The sequence below is a fragment of the Pyrgilauda ruficollis genome, unplaced genomic scaffold (assembly GCF_017590135.1).
Source record: "Pyrgilauda ruficollis isolate IOZ18807 unplaced genomic scaffold, ASM1759013v1 scaffold67, whole genome shotgun sequence".
Lineage (NCBI taxonomy): Eukaryota > Metazoa > Chordata > Aves > Passeriformes > Passeridae > Pyrgilauda > Pyrgilauda ruficollis.
Window position 1 is genome coordinate 2992948 of NW_024528488.1, and position 17349 is coordinate 3010296.

General features: G+C 49.8%; 1 protein-coding gene across 2 annotated transcripts; it reads left to right on the top strand.

Annotated features, from left to right (window-relative positions):
- The first annotated feature begins 9374 nt into the window (after positions 1–9374).
- On the top strand, positions 9375–10346 carry LOC121362848 (transcription factor SOX-3-like). Of its 2 annotated transcripts, XM_041484725.1 has the most exons (2): positions 9390–9441; positions 9481–10346. In XM_041484725.1, the coding sequence occupies exons 1-2, from the start codon at positions 9390–9392 to the stop codon at positions 10344–10346; spliced, it is 918 nt and encodes a 305-aa protein (XP_041340659.1). The 2 variants fall into 2 exon arrangements, with proteins under 2 accessions (XP_041340660.1, XP_041340659.1); XM_041484726.1 differs by having other exon boundaries at positions 9375–10346.
- Positions 10347–17349: the final 7003 nt, after the last annotated feature.

Here is a 17349-nt window from a genome sequence, read left to right on the forward strand (position 1 = left end):
TAATTTTCCACCAGCTTTCCTGGGAGCCATTGGTGTGCAAATAGAGCAGGCTGGGTCTTTATGGACTTTGTGTATAGAAATTGGAAAGCAGATACAGAAATATCTGCATTTGCACTGATTAAAATACAAAATTATAAATACCACCTATTTTCTTAACAACCTGCAATGGATTTACAGCTCCAATTCAAATCAATCTATGGATGAAACAAGCTCTGTACAATACATTTCTGCAAGCTAATCCCAACACTGGACATAGTTTAGACATACCTTGTTTGTGACGTCTTCAAGTTAAGTCAAAGTGCAATATGAGAGTATTGTGAGATTACACCATTTTCCAAGGTGTTCTGGAGCTCTTTTTAAAAACGAAATGGAGCTTGTTATTGATGGGCTGTTTTGCAAAAGTGGGAATGGGGTGAGCCAGGACAGAGGAAAAACAGGACAACAGGACAGCAGGAAAAGGGAAACAAGCCATAAACTGTATGGTGGCCCTTTTCTGGCCTCCCCTAAATGGTTCTTTTTGAAGCTTTTCCCCCTGTAGCTCCTCCTGCATTCCCTTCCTCACTTCCTAACAGGACTCCTCAGGCAGCAGCCTCAGGACTGCATCCCAAAGGTTCTCTTTTCCTCCATGATCCCCTCGCTGGGCTGCCTTCTGTTTGCTTCTGCCAGAACGAGCCTGGGTTTGGTGGGTTCTCCCCTCTTTTCTGTCACCCAGCTGCTCCTGTGACCCTGACACACACTGAGATCACACATCTCCTCCACCTGGGAACACCTCACTGCTGCCCCACAGAGCAAGGAGCACCAGCTCCCAACAATCACCCGGCTTGTGATCCTGGCAGGGGCAGAGAAGGGAGTCCAGTGCCATCAGAAAGGCTTCTTAACCAGGCAAAACTGGATTTGCCTCGGATTCTTTGTATGAAAAAATCTGTTGGGTGCACCAGCAGCAAGATCCACTGTGCCCCTCTCGATGCCCTTTGTGCAATTGGTACTTCTGTTTAAAAAAATGGCCTGGAAATACCTATTTTACAATTTTTACACCCATTTTACACCTATTTTACAAGTCCTTAATTTATGTAACATTGCATAAATTCCTCCCGTGCGAGTGCCTGCTGCACTTGCCCTACTAGGAGAGGAATTGTCTACAGAGACAATTAAGTGCTGCACCACGGCAAGACGGGAATTTGAGTAGTTTTTGGCATACCTTGAAAGTCAGCTAATTGATTTGATTGATTAGAGAAACAAAGGATGCGTGATGAATATCAGTTTAAATGGTGCAGTTATTTGTGACCATGTTCAGGTCAGAAATGGGTTTGTCCCATGGAAACATCCCATATAATAATTGTTTCTTCGGTAAGTTCCATGTGTTATTTTATATCTATTGTATATATCTATTGTTATTTTATATCTATCGCATGCACAGATGCATATATTTGCTTTACAGAAGGCTGGGGAGCACATTTTGCCCTTATTTAACAGTGTGTTAGGGGGAAAAACGAGCAGGAAGGATTTTCAGGGCCTTTCAGTGGAGTCCGCTCATGACTGGCCAGGTCAAAGGAGCTGAGTGAGATGTGCGGGGTCTTGGAGACAAAACAGGTCCCACCCCTTCAGCACAGCCCCACTCACAAACTGCTCACTCTGCTTTGCAAATTAGCTTCTCTATTTCTCTGTTTTTCTGTAGAGCTCGACTCCAAGATCTCGTTTCTCCGATACTTAAAGCAGTTCCAGGTGCAATGTTCGGGTTCTGAGCGTGAGCTCCGTTTAGATTCACTTGTTCTCCTGCAGGCAGCTCCTTTCCAGGGGCTGAGGACACCGTCAGGACTGAGAATTGGAGCAGCAGGACTGGGCTTTCCCAAGTTCTTAATCTCCTCAGGGATGCAGATCTTTATGTGGGTTTTGTATTGTAAATCACAGTCTCAACGACACTTGAGCCCTCATTTGCATGGAGGGAAGTTTTTCCCACTAGGTAGTTCGGATGACTTTACTGAGATGAAATAATTTCAAATCAAATGACGCTGTAACTAAGATTAAAAAAAAAAAAAAAAAAGAAAAAAAAAAAAAGTTTGTTCCAGTGAAAACTGAGGCAGAATTTTGCATTATTCATAATTTTCTAACTGCTGTCAAGCAGGGAGATTACTTCAAATACTGACATCAGTGACTCCACTCTGGAAGTTAGATCATTCTTGACCAGATTAAACTATTTCTTTTATTCTTCTCTATCTCAGGGCCAGGCAGGAGTGAAGACAGGTGGAGACACCAAACAGAAAGCTGTCATTTGTATTTCATACTAAAATCACTTCTAGGTAGAAAACAAACATGATTTAGGGTTTTGGACAGGGAAAAATAATTTTACTTGAGCATTCACTTTTTCAGAGATGAAAAGGATTTAAAGACACCTTATCACAGCAAAACCAGCTTATATTTATTTGATCAACTCTTTGAATTAAACATCTAACCTGATTTCTAAACAAATAATACAACAAGGAAGGAGCCAGAAAGAAAAGTAAAGACAGAGGAGTGGGGGGAGGGAAAGGAGAAAGTATGAAAGTCACTTCATCCTGTAAATAGATTAACAGGAAGGATGAAAAACAATGTGTGTAGAATCTTTGTGATTTTATGGGATTTTTTAAAAGACCAGCTGAGTTAATATGAGAACAGAACTTGTTTACAATAAAGCTTTTTGGTTATTTTGTTTAAATCATTACTGAAAGACTATTTCAATTACAACATATTGATTGGATAAGAAATTATAATTTACTTGTTACATCTAATTATAAACGTGTGGCTAGAGACAAATGGTAAAGGAAGAAAGGATTGTTTCTATGATTGTATCTCAGATTCACAAGAGGACTTGTATTATTTTTATATGCAGGAGAATAATGTTCAAAAATGGGTTTTAAACTAAATAACTTGAGAGCTCATATTTGAAATTTATTACACAGCAAGTTAATTTTATATTATGAGAGTAGAAGTATTATTTCTAAAATAATAACGGGTTAAAAGTAATGTGGGGAGAACCTTCCTGAAGTAATCTTTCGGTCCCGAGTGTAATGAAAGAACTCAATTTAGTTCAGAACAATTGGGGTTAGTTTTTGACTGTAATCAAAAGACAGCAGAGTGTTATTCAGCACTTCATTTTCCTCAGGTTCTTCAGTCCTGTTTTGTTTTCTCTGCAGAAGGCACACAAGTATGAGATGTATGTGCAAAATGTAATTATTTGATGTGCAGTGGAAATATCCAGCCACCTAACGTGACGTTTCTCACGTTTCACCAGTTCCTTTACTGAACATAATCCACCCTGACTGACCTGGAGAATGCTATACTGGGCTGAGTATTACAAAATATGTAATATTAGTTAATTGATTATAATAAAAACAAAAGGGAAATGGGAAAGCTGCCTGCCTGTCCTGTCTCGGGGTTTTTTTTTTTGGTGCAACAGAGTTTATGTTCCCCTCTGTGTTTTTCCACTTTCCTTATTTGAAATGAACAGCTGTAATTGAAAAGCAAGAAGCTCCATGGTTTATAGAAATAGGTGTTGTTAAGAGCCTTAGCCATCTAATTTTCTTCCTATTGCAGGGCAGGCTTCCTATTGTCTGTCCTTTAGAGCTAATTTCTTTTCTGATCAAAAGGCCCACATCATTGAAAAGGTAGTAATGACTATTCATTTGCTTGAAACCTCCATTCTGCAGCCTGCAAAGCTTTATTTAGAAACTGCTATTTCTTTCTAAAAGGAAAATCTCATTTGTGTCCTCTATAATGTCAATTAAAGTAGAATATATTTTAATTATATATCCTGGAGAGAAACCTTTCAGGATCTCAATTTGCTGTGCCAGTGATACAGGCTGTAGTTTGAAACAATATGTGCCTTCAAAACTGTGTGTCAGAGAGTAGGAATAAGGTGTGTTTTGACTTTAATTTGCCACTAATGAATAGTTTATTTGCAGCTAATTAGCAAGTTAGAGTTTTACAATTAATGTCCGATTTCTAATCCAGCTGCTAAAAAGGAGCACTGTCATGATTACCAGTAAATAAGGTGATTATTGCATCTCTACAGAAAACGCTGGAGGAAAGATTCGCGAAGTTTTAAACGGGGAAAACAGAGATGATTTGAGTTTGTGGGGTTTGTTCAGTCTGTTGGTTTGGGGGCTTTTTTTTGTATCTTCGCTAAAGCCCAGCAACAAGTACCGGGGAGGGGGAGATTCCCGGCCGGGGGAGGTGCCCAGTCCCTGCGGGAGCGGCCCGGGGGAAGGCGCTGCTGTGCCCGGGGCTCGCCCGCTCCGTCCCGCGCTGTCCCCGCAGGGCGGAGCGGCTGCTGCCAGCCAGGGCCACCCGCACGGGGCCGTGTCCCGCAGAGGGGACAGCGGGGCCGTGTCCCGCAGAAGAGACAGCGGGGCTGCCCCTGCCGGGGGCGCTCGGGGCGGGGCGGGCAAACGGAGCTGAGGTGTGAGAAAGATTGAGAACGATGGAATCGTTCAGGTTGGAAAAGGCTCCTTGAGATCAGCGAGCGAAGCTGACACTGGCAGCCATCCCCAAGCCGTGTCCCCAAGCGCCACATCCCCGCGGCTTTTGAGGGATGGCAGCTCCGGGTGACCCGTGCTAGGGCTGGATAATTCTTTCAGGGGGCTCTGTACGCTCGGTGCTGTAACAGCGAGGGGAAGTTGCAGAAAGTTCCTGCCACTGGCTCATCCACCGGGGATGAGATTTCTGCCAGGCGCTGGGCAGCGCGGGAGGTCTCTTTAGCATCTATTCTCGGGCTCGTTTTTCCCTCGGTGGTTTTGCGGGAAAACACATGAGCTAAATCTGTGGTTTCCTCGGGGCTCTGCAGCGAGCCCTGGCGAGTTATCCCGTGCTGGTGGTCCCCTCCAGAACTCTGTTAATTGGTAACTCGGGGATGGAGAGAGTCCTTATTAGCAACTGCCCCCCTCCGCATCCCTCCCCTCCCGCTGAAGCCAGCTCCGCGAGGCGATTGCCAGGAAGGGCTGTTTGTCAAAGGCTAATAAACAAATTCCTGGCGAACACCTGAATGAGCCAGGGCCAGGAACAACCCAATTAAAAAAACGGGAGCTACTGGTTGTTTTTTTGTGGCGGTGGAAACAATCCGGGCTCGAAAAGGGTCTATTCAGAGGGCGCTCCGAGAGGTCTGTTTGCAGCCCTCTATTGTTGTCAGAAGCCAAATAAAAGTTCAGCTGGGGCGGCGGGGGGAGGGAAGTGATTAAAAAAAAAAAAAAAAAAAATCACCGCTGCCTCCTGAACGCGCTGGGAGGCTCAGTTCAAAGGGATCGAGCTACGACCAAACGACGCTGCCCGGGTTTACCCACGCACTTCAGATTTTTGTTCCTAAATGTTGCGATTTTTAATGATGTCACCAGAAGTAACCCTTGCTTGCCCGGATCGGGCAGCAGGGACAGCTGGAGGCTGTGGTACAGCTGCGATCTCCACGCGGCGAGGCGCTGGGGCAGCCACGGGAAGGAGTTGGAGCTCGTTTGTCACAACTAATGATTTTGTTGTCCCCCTCGCCGGGCTGGGAGGTCGCTCCAGCCGTGTCAGCCCCGCGGCGAGGGAGGCAGCAGCGTCGCGGGCAATCTCGAGCTGTGTTTTGGCGTGACGCTTAAGGAGAATAAAACAACAACAAAAAAATATCCTAACGACCTTCATCTGTAGAACCGGCCTTAAATGGCCCATTTAGTAGTCACATTACCACGCTGAAAACTTCTGGGGGAGGATGTGAATGCCAGCCTGAAACAGGGATCATGTGAACTTTTATCTTAAGCATCGCTAAAAGGCTTGGACATTTTCGGAGGATCAACCTGGCGAGGGTCATCAGGGTCCAAACGAAAGGGGCGCCCAGCTCCCTTGTCTGGGCAAATTTTGAGGAGGAGCCCTCGCTGATCTCGGTCGGGAATTAGGCTGGTGACCAAGGGGATGTTTTAAAAACAGAAACAGGATTAGACGGGGCCGGGGTCGTACATACAGTTATTCTTTAAAAGCCAGCGATCCTCCCTGACACAGTTCCAAGATTTTCCCGAGCTCTTCTGGAGCTGCAATTAACATATATTAATGGTTCTTTCTTATGAAGCGTTGATCTCGCAGAAAGCCCGGACTGACCCTTTCAAATGGCCCTTTTCAAGCGCGGCGTCTCTCTCGCGTTCAAGTTGGGTTGTGCTGTAAACTCCTTATCTCGCCTCACGCTCCTTTGTCACCCAAATAAATAAATAATAATAAAAGGCTCCTCAGCCTTTGACAACTGTATTTACACGACCTCAAGTGCTCTCCCGACCCCGACCAGACACACGGAGCTTCCCTCGTAGTGAATTTAAGAAAATGGCTCCAGGCATCAGGTTTATTGTGCCGGGCTGGTTCCCCTCCTGCTCTCTGCCCCTTCCCTGAGTCCCGGCAGCTCCGCAGGCTCCGTCCCCGCTCCCGGGGAGCAGGCGGAGGCTGGAATTTGCTGCCAAGGGGGTGGTGGCACGGGGTCTCAGCGCACCGCAGGTAACTCTGGGGACAGCAGCTGCTCCAGCGGGCTCCCCTCGTTCCTCCTGCTCCCCATGCCGCATCACCGGCGATTGCAGGGCAGGGACAAGGAAGGTACACAGCGACAGCCGCTCGCAGGTGCGGGGTGGCCGCGGGAAGGGGCTGCTGGTGGCGAGCGGCGACGGCGTGGCCGGGCGGGGCTGAGCGCGGTGCCGGGACAGCCCCGGGGGAAGGCGGCTCCGGGCTCCCCTCTCCGCTCCCCAAATCCCACCGAGCGTTCGCACACACAGCACTGCCGCCCAGGCGGGGGGATTGGAGCAGGGGGTCCTGCTCACCCCTTCTGGAAATAGCTATCAGCCGGAATTTGAAGTTTTCCCCAGAACAAGTGCGGCGTGGGGAGCCAAAGGCAGGGGGAGCGTTACAGGGACTTGTGAAATCTGGAAATCCATCAGTCTGTACTTATATTTTTATTCAGTCAGGTTCAGTTCTTTTACAAGATTAGCGTTCAAGAGAAATGTATTCGTTTGAAATAATATGGACTTGAAAAGTGTTGAAGAGCTGGGCTTTTAAAGGAAAAAAATGTCTAATTTGAGACTCAGGCAGTTTAAAGACGAATTGAAAGACAAAGTAAGAGTCCGAAACTTAACGTTACAATATTTATTTAAGCATTAACGGAAACACTATTCAGGGGGATTTCAGCACGTCCTCCAGTTCTCCATACAGCCAAATTTTTCGTTGCATGCAAGCGTGTCCAGTCCCTCCAACAAACGCTCATATAAAGAAATATCAAAGTATTGTCAGGATATATATCAGTCCGATTTCCTGCCAACCTGGCAGATCTTAAACCTCGACTGGAGGAGCTAAAATATATTGAGGGTTAGAAGTTAATTACGACTGGCTGAAACTTTCTTTTTCCAATATATTGCAAGAGTTACACGCGAACCGCTCCCGCCTGGAACAACCCTTCCGTTGTCACCCTGTCCCCACGGGCTGCCAAATTTTGACTTTGCTCAATACCCCAGCAGCAAACCAAGCAAAAACCAAAGTGCTGACTACAACATAGCCGGTCGCAAGCGGGACTTATTTCCCCTTCGACGTTGTACAACAGATCATTTTGTCAAAAAGAAATCCGTACAAAACGAGAGAGACCTTCAACTGCTAAATCCCAGCAGCGCTCAGATCGGCTCCCTTCAACCCCCTCCACACCTCCGAGCTGTTTCCAGGGTCCCTCCGGTGCCCGTGCGGTCCCCGCTCCCGCGGGAAGCGCCGTGCGGGCTGCAGCGGGGCCGGGAGCTCCTCATCCCCGCCCTGCCCTGGAGGTTTCCCCCTCCCCGTACCGATTACCGTCCTTACACTCGCGGTCTTGTCTTTGGGGTGACCCCGGTGCCCGCCAAGCCGGGGAGCTGCGGCGGCAGCATCGCTCCTCGCCGGGCGGCCCAGGACGGGAAGGGAGGCTCAGACACGTCCGCACCTCAAGGCCCCTGACCCTCCCCGGCGCCCCACACGGCCCTGGGGCAGTTTGCTCACAGCCACAGCGGCGATGCTGCCCGCATCCTCCGGCAGCGAGGCTTTCCCCGAGCAGCCTGCGGCTCGCTTTGCCTCTCCTGCCCCAGCGCTCCCTGGCCCGGAGAGCAGCCCGGCTTCTCCAGACGGAGCTGGAGCGGGGGCTGCGGGAGGATGAGGAAGGCAGGGATGGGGCAGCCCAGCCCAGCCCGCCCTGGTCCCCGGCGGAGAGCGCTGTGCCCGTGGTGCTCTCAGCGAGCTGCCGGCCCTGTCCATGCAGGTGCAGTGTCCGTGCCTCTGGCGAAGGCAGGAAAGGAGGGGTAAAGGGAGGGGAGGGACGGACAGGGAAGCTGGTGATTGACAGCTTAAGTGGGCGCCGCTCCACTCACATATCCGCCGCCAAAGTTTTCTTTCACACGGAGGGAACTTTCTGTTGCCATGAAACTCCGGGGATTCACAAGGGCTGTCCCCTCTACCCCCCCTCCCCCCTTTTGGGGCAGCCGAGTGGAAAAGCTCAAGTGGTAGCGGGGTTGGTGCAGGTGGCGATGGCCGGGAGTGCCCGGCCGGCAGCCACCCATCCCGGCCCGGCGGGGCAGCCCTCTCCCAGCGACAGCCGTGCCCGATCCGAGCACGGCAATATAGATTCTCCCCCAGGCGACAGCTCAGGAGTGGAAGAGATTAGCTCGTCCATCCTTCCCCCGCCCCTTTATCAGTTCCGGTGCGGTGCGGGCTCACTCGGTCTGCGGGCAGCCTCTCCGAGCTTGGCCCGGCACCGTGCATCCACCCGGGAGCCCCAAACCCCTTTGTGCCCGGCAGCCGCGCAGCTCCCGCTCGCAGCGCAGCGCGGCGCTCCGCCCCGCTCCTCCTCCCGCGGCCCCGAGGGCACCCCCGGCCCGCTCCTTCCCCCGGCCCGGCCGCAGCTGCGGGAGCCGCTGTGCCCCGGGGGCAGGTGCAGGCCCGGGGCTGGGGCTGGGGCTGGGGCTGGGGCTGGGGCTGCGGCGGGAGGGGCCCGGCCCCCGCGGCATGCCCGGCCCGGCTCCGTCCGCCCGCCCCCGGCCGGTCAGCGCCCGGCGTGGGGCTGTCGGGAACCGCGCGCTGATTGGCCGCCGCCCCCTCATTTATAGCCCGTCAATCACGGACCCCCGCGAGCCGTGCGCGCATCGCCCGCTGCCGCCCGCGGGAGCCGCTCCGCACAGCAGCAGCTCCGCCACCGCCGGCACCTCGGGGAGCGGCTTCTGCCAGGCACAGAAACTTCCTCCTGCTCTCGTGGCAGCCGCCCAGACAGGTTCTTTCTTTTTTTTTTTTTTTTTTTTTTTTTTTTTTTTTGTTTTTTTTTTGGTTTTTTTTTTTTTTTGAACTTCCTCTTCTCGCTCGGTGCCCGCCTGCCCGCCGCCCTGGCGCACCTTTTACCCGCCCCGGCCATGTACAGCATGCTGGAGACGGAGATCAAGGCGCCGCAGCCCACGCCGGGTAGCACCGGGGGCAACCCGGCTCCGGGGAGCACCGGCAAAGGCGGCGGAGGTGGCGGGGCCGGCAACGGAGCGGGAGCGGGCTCGGACCAGGACCGGGTGAAGCGCCCCATGAACGCCTTCATGGTGTGGTCGCGCGGGCAGCGGCGGAAGATGGCTCAGGAGAACCCCAAGATGCACAACTCGGAGATCAGCAAGCGCCTCGGCGCCGACTGGAAGCTGCTGAGCGACGCCGAGAAGCGGCCCTTCATCGATGAGGCCAAGCGGCTGCGGGCCGTGCACATGAAGGAGTATCCGGATTACAAATACCGGCCCCGGAGAAAGACCAAGACCTTGCTGAAGAAGGACAAATACTCGCTGCCCGGTAACCTGCTGGCCCCGGGGGGGGGCAACGCGGTGAGCAGCCCCGTCGGGGTGGGGCAGAGGATTGACACTTATGCCCACATGAACGGCTGGACCAACGGGGCTTACTCACTGATGCAAGACCAGCTGGGCTACAGCCAGCACCCGGGCATGAACAGCCCGCAGCTGCAGCAGATGCACCGCTACGACATGACGGGCCTGCAGTACAGCCCCATGATGTCCACGGCCCAGACCTACATGAACGCCGCCTCCACCTACAGCATGTCCCCCGCCGCCTACGGCCAGCAGCCTTCCACGGCCATGAGCCTGGGCTCCATGGGCTCCGTGGTGAAATCCGAGCCCAGCTCGCCGCCTCCGGCCATCACTTCCCACTCGCAGAGGGCCTGCCTGGGAGACCTGCGGGATATGATCAGCATGTACCTGCCCCCCGGCGGGGATGCCACAGACCCTTCGGCCCTGCAGGGCAGCAGGTTACACAGCGTGCACCAGCACTACCAGAGTGCCGGGACTGCCGTCAATGGTACCGTACCACTAACTCACATATAAACTTGGCTGCTCCGGACGGCTCCCCGTCCTCATCCCTAACCCCACCACCGCTCCCTGACTGCACCGGGACGTACGGCAGTGTTGCTCCGCTTAGACTTAATACTAACTCTGGAGAAATTTTAAAAAGGAAATCCGTTAGTTGTGTCCTTTTTTATTTTCCTTTTTTTTTTTTTTTTTTTTTTACAAGAAATAATATTTGAGCAAGTTGTTATTTTAATAGAGCACAACTCCTGCCTCCTAGAAGCCGCTGTGAAGTTTTCAAACCACGGCAACTCCTTTCCTGGTTTCGGCTAGGTTGGGCACTGTTTTATTCGCTTAAAAGTTTTCTAAAAAATCTTGCATCTTCCAGTTTGATTTCTAGCGTTGCAATGACAAACAAAAACCGCGGGCTTTTGTTTTTAAACTCGGTTGTTCACATAATCGCTGTGGTTTATTAAGTGTTTTGTTATCGACCCTCGCTTGGTTTCCATCCGCAATCTGTAGCTTCCACGACTTTTTAATTTTGAGGTTTTATTCCTTGAAAAGGGGGAGGTGGGAGAGAGCAGAGCTGTGCGGGTCGCAAACGCGTTACTTTTATTTATAGTAAGTTGTATGTCTTGGTTTTTCTTAAGCTGTAAACTTATGTAAATGGGTTTGTGAATTTTACTGTGAAACATGTTTTGGCATATCGGATAAAAACGTTTTAGTTTTGTTACCGGATTCCTTCCAAAAAAAAAAAAAAAAAAAAAGTCATCGAAATACTCCTTCCCTGTTCCTAGTCCTCGTTTGCTTCCTTCTTCCAAACGAAGAGAGATCAATAAATTTTCTATCAGGCACGTCGGCGGTGTCCGGGCGCTTTGTGCGGATCCCCCTTGGCTGCGGGGAGCGCGGAGCGGGGCAGGGCCGGGCGCGTCCCGGGGCTCCCCGCGGGCAGCATCGCCGCCCGTCCGGCAGCTGCCAGCGCTTTTCGGCCGCGCTTCTCTGCCTGCCCAGCCGGGCTGTGTTTTGGGGGGCGGGAGAGGGAGAACGTGCTCCTTGGATTTGGTTTTCTATTCAAGTGAAGCGGGAGCCGGGCGGGGAAGCATCGCTGCCGGGGCTGGCGCTCTGCGAACCGCGGCCACTTGTTGCCTCTCCGCCCGGCTGCCTTCCTTCTCTCGGCCGACGGGGAGCGAACGGGATTACGGCTCCGCCTCGGCTTCCTGTGCTTTTTATTTCCTTTTTTTTTCCTTTTTTTTTTTTTTTTTTTTTTTGGGTCAGGAGGTTTTGCCTAGATACGCCAGGTCATCTGAAATATTTACAAAGGTAAAACCCGTTGGGGAACTCTTAATTAGACTCCATTAAAAATGAATGGTTACAGGAGTCCCCAGAGGAAATAAATAATTCAATCTTTTCAGTATGTTTGACGAGTGTTTGGAGTCTGGACAACTTTTCCTTCGTTTTTCTGCCCTTTTTATATCTATATTTTTTAGTTGGTTTATTTTTAGGGATGTGCGTTACTCGTGGCTGCGCTGCGGAACAGCCCCGGCGGAGCTTCGCCTCGCTTCTCCCTGCCTCCGAGCCCCGTTCCGGCCGGCTCCCCACGTGTGTCCCCGGCTCCAGGGCACGGTCCTGGCTCCGAGCTCCCCGCTCCGCAGCGCATCCCCGCTCCGAGCTTCGCCTGCTCCCGCTGCCCCTCCGCTGTTCGCCTTGGGACGGGAGCAGAGGGACCGCGAGGCTTTGGGTACGGGGACTGTCCTGTCACCCCTTACCGACGGCAGTTTTGGGGACACTTTGTGCCCCTTGGCTGCCCGGGGCGGTCGCATCCGCGCTCCTTCCCCGGCGCTTCCCTCCCGGCGCTCCGCGGGGATGCCCCGGCAGCGGCTCCAGCCTTCTCCGCCGAGCACGGCCGGGCTCGGGCAGGGCTTTCCTCGGGCTCTCCCACGGGGCGAGGATGCTCTGCAAACCTCCCCAGAGCCCCGTTCGCTGGCGGGGTGCCCGGCTCCTGGCCCCCGGGGAAGGGGCAGCCCCGGAGCCGGTCTCACAGCGGGGCAGCCCCCGGCCCCGCTCGCTGCCCCGCGCTCCGGTCAGGGCGGCAGAGCCCGGGCGCCACCGCTGCCCCCGGGACAGGCTCGGGGATCACCCGGTGAATGAGAACCCAGCGTGTTTCACACCCACAGCTCCATTCTTCCGTAAGATTTCTGGGGAAATCTGGCAAACCTGTGGCGCTGCTTCTGCCTGTTTGTGCTGCTGTCCTGCAGGTAGGAGCAGGAGAGTAGAGTGGCTGGTACCATGACCTACTAGCCCTTGGGGAGAAGCAGATCCATAAATAACCTGGAGGTCGGAGAGAAGGTGGTAGCATCAGTGGGGTTAGTAGAGTACAGGACATAGGCAGGGCAGCAGCAGGACCGATTTCAGCTCAATGGAGTCAAATCGTTCCCCAGTGCTCTCTCCAGAACTGGCAGTGCCAGGTCTCAGTGGGGAAGAGAGAAATTCCCATTCCCTGAAACAATTCTCCCTCCACCTTCCCAGGCAGGTGTGCAGGTGCAGGTCAGACAAAAGCCAGGGCTCCTGAGCAGGTGAGCAGCTCCTAGCACTGGAATTGTACTTGGTGTCTTCAGAGTCAAACTGCAGCTGCATCATTATAAATAGTTGTTCTTTGCATCTGAGTTTTGTGGAAGGGGATTCTCTGCCACGAAAGGGGAGAAATGCTGGTTTTTCATCGTTTGTACTATTTCTCAGCTCAAGTTATCCTTGTTTGGCCTAAGTCAGGGCCAAAGGAAGAGTCTGAGCAAGTTCCTGAGGGGTCGCAGACAAATGTCTCTGCCTTGTTCTCTCTGGAAGCTCCTCTGAGTGGTTTGGCTTAGGGCTGCTTTTCCTGATTTACTGGTTTTGAGATGTCCAGGTAAAATTCCCAATGCAGTTCTCAGCTTCCTGAGGCTAATCTTTATCCCAAAGTTCAGAAGCTGTGGTCAGAGTTTGTGGGGAGGTTCTGAACAGCTGCACACAGTGGGCTGGGAGAGGCCCATGGAACCCAGCCTTGTGCATTAATACAGATACAGCCTCTTCTTCCTTCAGCAGGAGTGTTTTTAATAGAGAGTCAACAGCATAGAGGGAGATATTGCCTGAAAGACAACTTCTTTTTTTCCCCAAAGAGCAGTTACTTCCTTTGCTTGGGCCTAGGAGATTTTCCTCCTGAACAAATGCAGAAATATGTTCTCTGTAGGTCTGATGAATGTTTGTTTTACTTGTGCTGAACTCCATTTTTAAATTTGCAGGGTATCTAGCCCTTGACATCCCTCCTGCATGCATGCAAGCATTAAATCCAAATGCCTTTTCAGCACTGCCCAGGCAGGATTTCCTTCCCCTGCTGGTGTGGGAGAGCTCAGAATGGAGCCATTAACTTTCAGAGGTAAAGTTCCAAACTTTAGGTGCTGGGTTGTTGCATGTGCACCATCATCAGCAGCTCTTTGCACAGTTAAAACAACTCCAGCCTTATTCTACAACATCCAAGATAAGTGTAAGTGCACCCTTTGTCTTTTAGAGTGACAGAGCACTGCCTCTGAAGAGGTTAATGCTGGCATTGAAGTGTAATGACAATATTTAGACTTTTGTTTTATCATATTTTTGAGGGGAAGACAACACTTGGTGCTGTTGGTTTGTCAAAACCCCGTGTATTGGGTTACATTTTCATGGTTCCTTCCTATGCCAAAGAGCTTCAGAGCTAATTTATTGCAACAAAAGTTGTTAAGTTAAAATACTTCAAGTTAAATTTTTGAAACAGTGACTAAAGTATAATAATTAGCAGAGGAAACTGACTGTGAGTATTTTAAAAATATTTTAAGGATATACCTTAAACTGCATGCTTTTTTATTTCTACTATTTCTTTGCTACAAGAAGAGATGAAGACTAAATTCAGGAAAATCTTTAGCATAGACACTTTGTGAAAACATTCATAAATTATCTTTTTAGCTATCCCATATCAAACGTGGGACTAAGAAAGATTCTTTTCAGGAACATTATTAGGAAGATAGGAACTTGTCTAACTCTCCTCCAGTGTTAAGGGAAAGGATGATTTCACAGGAATGACTGCACCTGAAATCTGAAGCTGGGTGATGTTCAGGGCTGGAATGTTGCTCCTGTTCTCAGTGCCTGCAGAAGTGAGATGCTTGATATGGCTTCTTTTCCACTTACACAGACCTGATCCCAGATTTTCTATAGCCATATCCACTTTACTCACATGCTGTAGATTCAGATTATTTCTATGATAAATTCCATCAGAAATTCTGACAAAACACTAAAATAACAAAGAGAAAAAAATTGAATCAATTTCTTTTATGATTTCTCAAGGAAGGTGTGGATAACCATCGTTGTAGATGTGTTTGCATGGGGTAATTTAGTGGTGAATGCAGATTTCCAGAATAGTTATCCACATACTTCCCTATGACAACTTTTAATTGATGCCACCGAATGAAGCAATCAGTGAAACACAGTGACTTTTTTTCCAACAGAATGTCCTCAGGATGAGGAATTAATTATTCTTTTCTGCAAATACCATTCACAGCCAAATTCTTTGTGTTGCTAGTCAAGCAAACAGGATTTTAGGTCTGCTTCTTCCAAAGGCATCCTCAGAAGCTCAGTATCCCTATTAAACCTCAATTTTCCAGTTTCTAAAATATCCGTACCTCCTTAGTGCAGCAGGGCATTGTGATTGCAAAGCATGTGGGCAAACATAAGAGAGCAAGAGAACTGGGAGAGGTCACAGCACATCCATAAATAGATGTATTTATACCTTCTCCATGATGAAAACAAAAAAAAATTGTGTACCACAGAGTTTTGCTCAGGATGCTCATCTTTATTGTTGTTGCTACGTTCAACCATAATATATTTATATTTATTCATGAATACATCAAATGAAGACCAATCAGAATATGGTTTGGCCTGGTTTGAAAATATTTGCGCTGATGTCAGAGAAGTCTCCAATTCAAGTCCACGTGAGGGAGAAGTTATGGGGTTTTAACACATCCTGTGGATCTTGTGGAAAAATCTGCACTTTTTTCCATGCTTTGGCCATCCCATGCTGGGGGATTGGTGCAAACTCCCCTGGGCTGATGGGGTGAGGTGTGAAACACAAACTCCTGCATAAGCCGGGCTGCCTGCAAAGAAATGCAAAGCGAGCCGGGCTCTCAGAGCCCCATCCCGGGTGGATATTCCACGTGCAGCCAGGCTCAGGGAGCCCGGCATCCCTGGGGAACAGCTTAGCAATAAGAGGGAAATTAAGCAACGTTCAAAACTTGTGAGCTGCTGTCATTTGTCTCTTCTGCAGCTTCTGATTGAGATTCTGGCCTCGGTGAGCTCTTTCCTTTGTCTCTGTGGAGAATATTATGCATCTTTTCTATGCAGGCCATAGGAAATAGTAGAGCAGTGATTGCACCGAGCCTTCAGGATTTCCCCTTTGTACAAGACTCAGCTTATTCATTTCATGCATCATTCACAGCTTGCTGTGCTGATTTCAAAAATTCTATACATCCACTCAAAGGGGAGAGACACAAAGGGGAGAGACAGAGCATGGTGCTGGACGTGCCTGAGGTGCAGGTAACGACTGCTCCCGTTCCATTTGCAGGGCAAGAGATCTTGAAAGTCAATGGGAACTTTGCCCATTCAGAGTTCAGGATAAGACACTTGGCATTGATTTCATTTTCATTGTACTGCCAAGGCAGAGAAGCTTCTCCTCCACAAGGTTAAGGAAAGATATTTTAATCCAAGTAATTCTTTTTTCTCTCTTTTATTTTTCTCTCCCCCTCCCTTCCCCCCCTTTCGATTCACTGGGCAGTTTTTCTTTTACAGCCTGTAAACAGCAAGTGTCATAGTAGGAATTCCTTTTAAAAAAGCAAGTTATACTTTCATAATTAAGCAAAAACTTCCTTTCCTTTAAGCCTGAGTCTATTAAACAGGTGAACATTTGTGAAACAGGTGTGAATTTTTTATGAGCATACCAGAACTGGGATAGTAACTGAATTAAGTGTCATGGCCCTACAGTTAAAGGAAGTAAAGGAGCTGAATATACAGACTGGCAAACATTTGAACCAAGGTAATTCTGTGCAGTTTTCCAGGCATTCAGCAGGGCTGTGTGAGTGGCTGCAGGAAGGATTAGCCCTGCCTGTGTTCTCTGTCCTGAGAACCACTGAAGTTTCCCTGACTTGGATGATGTCGTGCAGAGCATGGAATATTGTAATAAACTTTGTTTAAACTGTACCAAAGTAAGGAGATCGACCCCTTGAAATACTGTGCTTCCTTCTGCAATAACTCTTCTGCTCTTCTCTCTACATTTCAGACCTTACTTGTATCAATTCTGGCCAAGAACAAATGCTTTGATTTGGAAGTCTTGTGTAAGCAGGGAGGAATAACTTTGGATTAATTGTTAAAAGCAATAAGGAATCTTTCGGTGTTCTTTTGTTTAGATAGCAGTAAAACAAAAAGATCATTGAAGAGTTTCAGCTGTGGTGGCATGGGCAGATCTGGAGGTTCTGGAGTAGGAAACAGGGCTGTTTTGGCCTCTAGCACAGGGCTGTCCATCTGTGCCCTGGAGTTATTTTGTTTTCAGTGACTGACAGGCCAGTTCATGACAGGACAAGGCTTGTGAGCTGCGCAGAGAAGCACTGAGCTGCCAAAATCTGGCACATCCTTTGGACTTCCTGTCACATGAAACTTTTCCCACAATCGTTTCCTTTTCAATTATTCAAGAGAGGGCTAGAATTTAGGCCAGCCTAAATCGAACTGAACAAGTATTTGACAAGGTTTTGCAGTCCTGTGCCTGGGCTGGGCTTCTGCTTGGCTGCATCCTGCCAAGGTTCAGAAGTTGGCTGTGAACAAAACCTCCACACCCAGGGAGGACTGACCTTTCAGTCCTATCTTTTTTTGGGTGAAATCATTTTCACTGGACTGCCACAATGCCAACCTGGGGAAAGAGCCCAGGCTATGTTTTGATGCACACAACCTCAATAAAACTGATTTCTCCTCACACCGAGGTTTCACCCCTTCTTTCCAA

Coding starts and splice junctions, on each gene's coding strand:
- LOC121362848 (XM_041484726.1), top strand. CDS start 9,390: ATGTACAGCATGCTGGAGACGGAGATCAAGGCGCCGCAGCCCACGCCG.